This window comes from Babylonia areolata, chromosome 7 (genome assembly GCF_041734735.1).
Source record: "Babylonia areolata isolate BAREFJ2019XMU chromosome 7, ASM4173473v1, whole genome shotgun sequence".
In the NCBI taxonomy this organism is placed as follows: domain Eukaryota; kingdom Metazoa; phylum Mollusca; class Gastropoda; order Neogastropoda; family Buccinidae; genus Babylonia; species Babylonia areolata.
The window spans coordinates 36672869-36682868 of record NC_134882.1 but is presented as its reverse complement, the minus strand read 5'-3'; the positions used below and the strand labels follow the sequence as shown (position 1 = coordinate 36682868).

At 42.3% G+C, this 10000-nt stretch overlaps 1 protein-coding gene across 1 annotated transcript in view; it reads right to left on the bottom strand.

Annotated features, from left to right (window-relative positions):
• Positions 1-10000, bottom strand: part of LOC143284019 (protein dachsous-like) — a 161979-nt gene that overhangs the window by 146982 nt on the left and 4997 nt on the right. The window contains exon 2 of the mRNA XM_076590566.1: positions 1-545. This exon is cut by the window's left edge and continues 1429 nt beyond it. Coding sequence (XP_076446681.1) covers positions 1-380 — 380 coding nt within the window. The 5' untranslated portion in view covers positions 381-545. The remainder of the gene's footprint in view (positions 546-10000) is intronic.

The following is a 10000-nucleotide window of genomic DNA, read 5'->3' as shown; positions in this document are numbered from 1 at the left end:
TCACTGTTGTTGGTTTGCAGAACGAAAGAGTACTCCCCGTTTGGAACCGTCTCTCGATCTAGCAAGGCCTTGGTCGTGATCCTCCCCGTGCTAAGTTCTACGCGAAACACCTGTGTGCTGTCATGTATGTAGTCCACAGGGATAAAATCATTGAACCCCATGGAATTTTCCGGGTTCCGGGCTGTTCCGACATAAGTCCCTATACTGGCATTTTCTGCAACGGAAAACGTCTGAGTGCACTTTTCGTTGTCGCACACCAAGCCGCCGGATTCCGCCCCGGCCTGTCGGACGGCCAGAAGCATGAACAGGACAGCGACACTGTCTTGTATCCACGGTGAAGGCCATCGCTTCTTCTGCCACTCTGTCTTCCACAGCATCATGTTCTGCCCGAGCTACCAGCACGGAGCGCCTCTGTGGTAGCTGCGACCTACGTGTTGCACGTGTCTGCTGACTATCACCACCGCTGGTCAGAATTCCTGGTGTCATAGTCCACGTGCGGCACTGTCTGTAGCATCCCTTCTTCCTTCCGGAATTGGACAAGAAATCTACAAATAGAAAAAAGAGAAGAAAAATTAAATCAAACATTTTTATAAAAAAGAAACTCTGAAGTCAGTCCTGCTGTAAGCAGTTAAACCAAGTTGTAAAACTGATAGGAACGGACAAAACCATGTGGAACAACTGTTGCTCTCAGTTTTAATATGCTTATTTTCCTGAATCGTCGTCTTTACAGAAACCTCCCATTGAGTGACAGTGCGTTAGGCTTGTATGACAGATCTAAAGAAGGTAGTATCTACCTTCAAGGCGGTGTGTGCGATATATATATATATATATATATATATATATATATATATATATATATATATATATATATATGTGTGTGTGTGTGTGTGTGTGTGTGTGTGTGTGTGTGTGCATGTAAACGACCGCACGGACAGGCTTGACTGCCTTTGTGGCAGTGATTCGTGAATTTATCTGATGCATCCCTTCCATCCCTATTTCCAGTCTCATCGTCGCGACTTAGGTTTTCATGGTGGTGAGTTTTGGAACTTACCTTTTCCTTCCAGAACTAAAAGTACGCCTTAAAGTGTTAAGACCACTTTTATACAGCCATTCAGGCAGTTATGCTCCATGTCCGGGAGCAAACTGAGTATTTTGTGCTTTTATAAAACACTTAACGCTACAAACATGACCTTTAACGAGTGTTTGATCTTCTGCAAGGGTCTGCAGATAAAGCGGATAGGGCATTATCAGGTTTGGACAATTGTTGGCAGCAAAGACTAACAGGCTCTCAGCACATTTCTTTCCCATGAGCCATGTCATCTGAGGAGAATGTCAATGACAAACCACCAGGCGCAGTCGGGTTCGAACCAGATACCACAGAGCCACGCGGGACAGAAATCAAGCATCAGACCACCCATGTGCTTTTCCGGCGGTAAGGTATGTATTATACACTTCTAGGTTTCAGAGTTCTGCAGGTGGTTTTTAAAGGGACCCTCAACGTGGAGCTGTTAAACAACAGGGGATAATAACACACACACCGGATGCACACACAGCGATAAACAACGAACCAAATAAAAGACTGAAGGGCACATTACATGGATCAGCACCTGCACAGTACGGTCTGCGTGAATGCATGGCAGGGAATATTTTAAAACCACATCCCACTCAGGGAACTAGTTCTTTCATAGTTTACAGCCCCAGTTAGGACATAGCCTATATCGTTTATTGTTTAATGTTGTATATGAGAGAGAGAGAGAAAGTGTGTGTGTGTGTACATGTGTGTGTATGTGTGCGTGTGTGTATGCGTGTGCATGTGTGTGTGTGTGCATGTGCATGAGGGTATGCGTATGCGTGTGCATGTGCATGTGCATGTGTGTGTGTGTGCGCGCGCGCGCGCGCGCGCGCGTGTGTGTGTGTGTGTGTGTGTGTGTGTGTGTGTGTGTGTGTGTGTGTGTGTGTTCGTCATTGTGTTTGTTCTTACTGCCTGCCAGAATCATAAAATTCCGCATATCCAGTAAACAGGGACAGCGGCGTCTACGATTGCAGGTGTTTAAGTGCAAGGAACACAGACGCACACAAACACACGCACGCACAGACTCACACATTCGATAACACTAACAAACCGACTGACAGACACAGACAGAGACACAGACAGACAGACTCTCTCTCTCTCTCTCTCTCTCTCTCTCTCTCTCTCACGTATACCTAAGAGTGTCAAATATACACAAACGCCATCAAGAGAGATTCTTCCTTTTTACCGATCCACTCTCTCTCTCTCTCTCTCTCTCTCTCTCTCTCTCTCTCTCCCAGTCTTGCCCCGAAAACACGCATGACCACGCATACACACGAACACACACACACACAGAGACACACACAGAGAGAGAGAGAGAGAGAGAGAGAGAGAGAGAATGAGAGAGAGAGGAAGACAGAGACAGAGACAGAGAGTGCAATAAACAATAAACAGCATAGGCCTGTACTCTAACAGTGGTTGTAAACTATGATATAGCTTTTGAACTTTCATAGGCACAATCTGTGTGGTCCAGATGATGACCAATGAATCACAATAACAACAATACAATTAATTTAGAGAGCAGCTGCAAAAGAGTCTACAAGACCAGTCCACAAAGCACACTCACAAAAATAATCCAAGTAATTTCGGGCCGTGTGTATGTGCGGTGCTTTTGTCAATTTGTATATATAAATTTATTACACACACACACACACACACACACACACATATATATATATATATATATATATATATATATATATATATATATATAAACACACACACACACACACACACACACACACACACACACACACATACATACGTACGTTCGTTGGGGGCGGGGATATATATATATATATATATATATTATGTGTGTGTGTGTGTGTGTGTGTGTGTGTGTGTGTGTGTGTGTGTGTGTGTGTGTGTGTGTGTGTGTGTGTGTGTGTTGTTGTTGTTGTTGTTGTTGTTGTCTTCTTTTGCGGTTCTTGTTCGTCGTCTTCATTAGAAATTATATATGTTTATTAATATATTGATTATTCATACTATGTATCTCCCTCAAATCAGCTGTACACTAAGCCGTATTAAAATGCAAGCACAGGATTTCCAAAGTATTAGAACACTTTCTTCTGAAGGCCACAAGTTCCCTTGCCTGGGTTCCTTTATATATATATATATATATATATATATATATATATATATATATATATATACATACATACATACATACATGTATATATATCCCCTTTGTCAGCGTCAGTCAGCATAGTCAGAGCTAATCTCTGTCAGATCCATAACCACCACCTTTTCTCCACGAGAGGTAAGCCCAGCCACTTATGACACGCGCACTATCATGCATACCCACTAGCTACCGGGCAATGATTTTTTTTCCTTCTCGGTTGATTACACCCACTTACGTTTGTCGGTGATGCGTGCAACATATAATAATACACATGTATGTACACAAACACTCCACTCAATCACCAACACATGCGCAAGGGATACACGCACGCACGAATGAACAAAAATGCAGGCAAAACACGCACACGTACACACGCACCGACAAGCAGACACAGACCCGCGTGGCACACACACACACACACACACACACACACACAGAGACAGAGAGAGATTCACATTTCTTCGTAGCATTTCGAATCTATAGATATATTCGCGAACCCCCGCACCTCCATTTGAAAAGAAAAAGAGACTGAGCAATAGGAGACACGCATGAAGTAACCGACAGCTCAACAATTGTCAAAGACGTGAACATGAAAGACATTTTAGGCCATTTTCTTTCCATGTCTATTCCTTTGGAGGAAGAAAAAAAAGAGAGAGAGTGGATAACGTTTTGAAACTCAACACTGGAGGAAGAAATATGGTATAAAACAGCATGCAGACTTCAGGAACACTCCGCTTAGATCAAATATGTCTGTGTAGGTTCGTGAAAAAGTGACAGGAACAGACAAACAGATCTGCGATAGAGACAGAAAGATATGCACAGAAAGTAGTGGGGAAATAAAATAAAAAGCCACACACAGATGTGAAGAAAGACGCATGGAGTGGAGACAGACAAAGAGGAAAATATCTATAGGTAAGTAAGTGAAACGGCAGATTTAACCAAAACTTTTAATCGGGTACTTTGCAGCAACAAGCACAATCTCATACATGTGGTTGTAATCAGACAACATAATACTAAATATGGAATGGAATATTATATGTAAACACAAATCACAAGTTATAAAACGCTTAAATGGGGGCAAAAATATGCAACATACTAAGTGTAATTTAAAGTGACTGCTATCAACCAGATGATGGGAACAATCAGAAACTGAAACTCTTTCGGTTTATGTACAGCCTATGTAGTATGTTTCCCATGTATTTATAGAAATCTGCATTGGATTCATATTTGTACACAGGAAGACCAGTGCACGTGCATTGCCTGTGCTTAAACTAGTAATGTTTATATGTATACATATTTGCGTGTGTGAAATAATCAAACAAAAAATAAACAAATAAATGAATGAATATATATTAATACAGAAACAGTTCCCATCCGCTTACAGTGTGTTTGTATTCTGAACAACAAAATAAAAATATGATTCTTTTATGTTATTTATGTTGTGTGTAAAATGTTAAACCACCCTTCTGTCTCTGTGACGTCTGTCACTGTTTTTATGCTGTTCTCCCTGTGGACACACACACACACACACACACACACACACCAAATAGCCCAACAGCGCAAGTTTTATACCCTCCTCCGCATAAACAGTATTATAAAAACACACACACACACACACACACACACACGAACGACAAGCATGGAGAACAGACAGAAAGGGGCCAGGTCTCCCTCTGTACCTGGTAACCCCAATGGAACGCAAAGACTTGGTAAACAAGATAGTGAAGACATTTATCTATCGCCTAACCCCTGACTGTCGCCTCCATGGTTCCAGTTTATGTAAGATTTGTTTGGTATCCCGTTCCAAATTGCCCGAACATCTCCAAAATGTCCATTCGACTATCGTATACGTATCGCCGAGGCTGCGTTGATCCAAGGGTGAATTGTTTCGATTTGTGTACCAATACAGGTCAAGACCTGATAGGACTGAAACCCCAGCAGATCGGAATGGGGAAGGAGGTTCTCTGGACAAGAGTATCGGGATTTCCATTGATGTGGTTTGTTACGACGTGCCAGTGAAATGGTGTTTTGGTCACAAGAAGGCACAGTGCTTAAACGTGGCGATAAAACGCTTGGAAAAGTGGATGTAATTTTCGTGAAGACGCTGGCAATTACAACACGTACGTGTGTGGGTGATATCAGTTTTCTAACCCCTGTAAGTTATAATAGTATTGAATTAGAACTTCGCGCGGGTCGCAAACGCACGCGCGCGCGCGCGCACACACACACACACACACACACACACACATATATATATATATATATATATATATATATATATATATGTACGTATACCTTTGTATACACGTACGTGTGTGTGCGCACGCGCAGTGTGTGTGTGTGTGTGTGTGTGTGTGTGTGTGTGTGTGTGTGTGTGTGTGTGTGCATTTTCGTTATTCATGTTTCTGTGTGTGCGTGCATGTGCGTGTGCATGTGTGTTCATATGTGTACAAAAATAAGAAAGGATTTTTGACGTATTTCATTACAGATCTACATGCAGTATGGTGAAGAATCACGAAGCTCAACCAATTCTATGTTACACGTACAGCATATCAGTCGCAAGGAAAGTAAAGTGTATTCCAAATGGAACTTGTTTTTCGTGAACTCCTTTGTGAGGTACGTAAAATATTTAGTCCTGATAGAAACTTTGAAGAAACTCTTGGATTTGTCCAGTTAGTGGGCGTCACCTGATTCTGTTTCTGGGAAAATTGCCATGCTGGTTCGGACAAATCTCAACAAAAAGCTCAGAGAAATCTCCCTGTCGAAGCACTGGACAAAACTCATAGCTGCCACGCCCTGCCTGTTGCAGGCTTCGGTCCAGACGTCCTGTAGCTGTCTGTTATCAATAGACAGGCAATGACGTTTTGATGAACGTCCGATACGTTATGGTGACTATTGTTCTGACTGCCCATTTCAGGTATTCCCTCCATTGTTCAGTGTATGCCGTGGGTTCAACTCCCTGGAATCCTAACCCTCATTCTGAATTGCGTGGGGGAAAGCTAGTTAATTCTTTTGTTGTTGGGTGGGGGAAAGCTAGTTAATTCTTTTGTTCTGGGGTGGGGGAAAGCTAATCTATTCTTTTGTTGTTGGGTGGGGGAAAGCTAATTTATTCTTTTGTTGTTGGGTGGGGGAAAGCTAGTTCATTCTTTTGTTGTTGGGTGGGGGAAAGCTAGTTCATTCTTTTGTTTTGGGGTGGGGGGAAGCTAATTTATTCTTTTGTTGTTGGGTGGGGGAAAGCTAGTTAATTCTTTTGTTGTTGGTTGGGGGAAAGCTAATTATGTCTTTTGTTGTTGGGAGGGAAAAGCTAATTAATTCTTTTGTTGTTGGGTGGGGTAAAGCTAGTTAATTCTTTTGTTGTTATTGTTTCAAGGGAGCTGGGATATGTGTAGTGAAGGAGGATGTTGGCGGGGGGGGGGGAGGTGCGGGGGGAACCATTTTCTCATGGATATCTCACACCTTTTCGCTTCGCAGAACCCTTACTGACAATATTGGTTATGCTGAATCGGGGCAAGTAGCTAGCTGCCAAGAAGACACAAGACGCGTGGCTCGTAGTGGTTCTGAGAAGAAGAGAGTGCTGGGGTTGACCCAGTCGGTAGCTATCCAGCCCGCTAAAAAGTCAGGTCTTCGTTGGAGGTGGTCCTGGCAGTTTTGGGTCACGTCTGGTGGCGATAATAGCGGTTTGTCAAACTGACTGAGCGAGCCTTTGTGCTGCTGGGTAACTGATCCTCAACTTTTTTTTGTTGTTGTTTCTAATCGGTGTAAGATTGTGCATGTGTCTGTGGAACGCAAGGTACCCGTGTCTTTTCAACAAAAAAGGTGAACAGCTTTGCCTTAAGACAGTTGAATCCACTGTTTAGATCATACCTGAAGGTTTACATAACTGTTTTCTTATCATAGCAAAATCAATATGTTTTAAATAGTATATGATAAATGAACAGCATAATGAAACAAACAAATTGTGCTTCAAAATAACGGTTTTACGCATAAGTAGTTTCGTGCATAATTGACACTATAATCGACAACCAGCACTTTCTTATGTCGGTGAAGTCGCGATTATATTTTGCATCACACACACACACACACACACACACACACACACACACACACACACACACACACACACACACACTAACACCAGCAATACCACTAGCACCAACACACAAACACACAAGCACACGCACGTTATTCGGCCGCATCTACCTGACTCATTCCGCAGATCTTAAAGAAACATCCGTGCTTAACGGCCAAGTGCTGAAAATAAACTGCTAATTTTGTTCAGATTTTATGTATACATGTATATATTGTTTCGGGGAGTGCGTCATAATGGACGGGAGAGAGAGAGAGAGAGAGAGAGAGAGAGACAGACAGACAGACAGACAGACAGACAGAGACAGAGACAGAGAGACAGACAGACACAGACACAGAGACAGACACAGAGAGAGTGTGTGCTTACGTGTATATATATATATATATATATATATATATATATATATATATATATGTGTGTGTGTGTGTGTGTGTGTGTGTGTGTGTGTGTGTGTGTGTGTGTGTGTTCGTGTGTGTGTGTGTCTATTTGCGCGTGTGTGTGTATATAATGTGTGAGTGTACACGTCTAATGTTGTTTGTGGCAAATTGAATTACAAACTGCACGATCTGATTTGAATATATCACATTTTGGAGGTGAGAAATTTATCCATCAATATCTTTTGCTTGCTTGTTGTTGTTGTTTTTGTTTAACATATCTAATCATCTGTCCAAACCTCTGGACAACTTATTTTCCCTATCCCCCCCCTCTCTCTCTCTCTCTCTTCTAACCCGCTGAGCGTTAATGCCATTTTTGCCCGCTGAACAAAGACGGTTATAAATACCCACTCCTAATTTGATACACCACAAATCTTATTAAGCTCAGCTATAGATTCACCTATACCTCTTAACACGTGTGCCTGTTTTCTTTTTGTCTCCCGCGATCCTAACATTTATGAAATACAAGTCTTTCCAACACAACAGGTGTGGTGAAAGGAAAGAAAAAAGAAGGCGAAATAAGAAAAAAAAAGGGGAAAAAGAGAGAAGGGACGAATTATAATTTAGCAAGGACGGAAATGAGAGTAATGAAGAATACGAAACGAAGAACAGACAGAAAACTACTAACGGAGGAAAGATGAGAATGGTGAGAGGGCATTGGGTGGGTATGAGGACAAGAAGACGTGGAAATTGTTCAGAAGTTTTTGTATATAAAAAAGCAACATATATGACAGCACTTTCTTCGGGATTTACTTTTCCTGTGTTTTACAAATATATAATTCTGACATATTGTGAAACTTTTCCCACAAGTCTTTTTAAACTGAAGGATGAGAGGACAAGACAAGACAAGACAAGACAAATAGTTCACTGAACTAGGCCATTTTCCCATGCTGAAGGGAACAGTGATGCAGCAACGAAAATCAAACGTAAGAAAAGAAGAGGGGAGTGGGGTGGGGATAAAGGGAAAAAAGAAATAAAAGTGGAGAAAAACAGAAAAAGAAAAGACGCACAAAGGAGACAAAGCAACACGGATGTGGCGACGAAAGGAAGATAGTGCATGCGAAGAGAAGAAAAAGAAAGAAAAAAAGAACCATCGAAGAAACGGACGAACGAAATAAATAAAGAAATGTTGGAGGAGGGGGGATGGCAAGGGGGTGGGTTCACGTTCCGGATGCTAAGAAAAAATACAACATCCTCACTGCCCGCCCTAACGTATTGTCATTCTGGCGGTGTCAGTGCTGGGTCAGATCTATAGGTCCCATACCCTCACCCCCTTTCTACATAGTGGGATGTCTGTCCCTGTCAGCAATCTCCCCCCTCGAAAAGGTGTGAACGTTAACCCGAAATGTAAACTAAAACAGGAGGAGGAGGAGGAGGAGGAAAATAGGAGATAGGAGTTGAAGGTGGTGGAGGAGGAGGAAGAGGGGGCGGAGGGGGAGGAGGAGGAGGTGGAGGTGAACACACACACACACACACACACACACACACACGCACACACACACACACACACACAAACACACAATATATATATATATATATATATATATATATATATATATATATATATATATAATACATTATGCACACACACATATTCTCTCTCTCTCTCTCTCTGATTATCATTTTATTGTTGTGAGGGCATGGTGAAAAGAACCTTGTAGTTTACCCTTTGACCCTCCATAAACATCGAGTTGGAGTTCGAAACGTTCGATTTTCAGTTCGATGTTCTCTCTCTCTCTCTCTCTCTCTCTCTCTCTCTCTCTAGCAATTTCTACACAACCGCGCGCAAGCATACACACACTGCATGCCTAGCTCTCTTTTTGCTTGTTCTACTTCCCTTACGACAGAAATTTCATTCATTCATTCAGTCAGTCATTTACTTTATCTCTTTACTTACCAAGCTACCATCCTAAATATCTATATCTATTTCTGCCTGCCTGCCTACCTACCAACCTACCTACCTGCCTGCCTACCTACCTACCTATTACCTATCTATCTATCTACCTACCTATCTGTCTGTCTGTCTGTCTATGTATCTAACTATCAACAGATATCCTTCTTTCTTTTACTTCACAGCTCTGGGCAAAACACTAGCCGCTTGCCACTCTACTTCTTTTTTCCAAGGCGCAGGCTCATGCTGGCGGTTTCTTCTTGTTGATCCTTGTCAGCCGAGTTGAGTGGCAGCTATGGGGAAAGCGGGGGATTGTGATTTCCCCCAGCAGTGTTGGGAGCATCACCGCACGGTAATGGTGTCCCTCTGCTACATTCCCATGGGGCAGGGGGGCCAT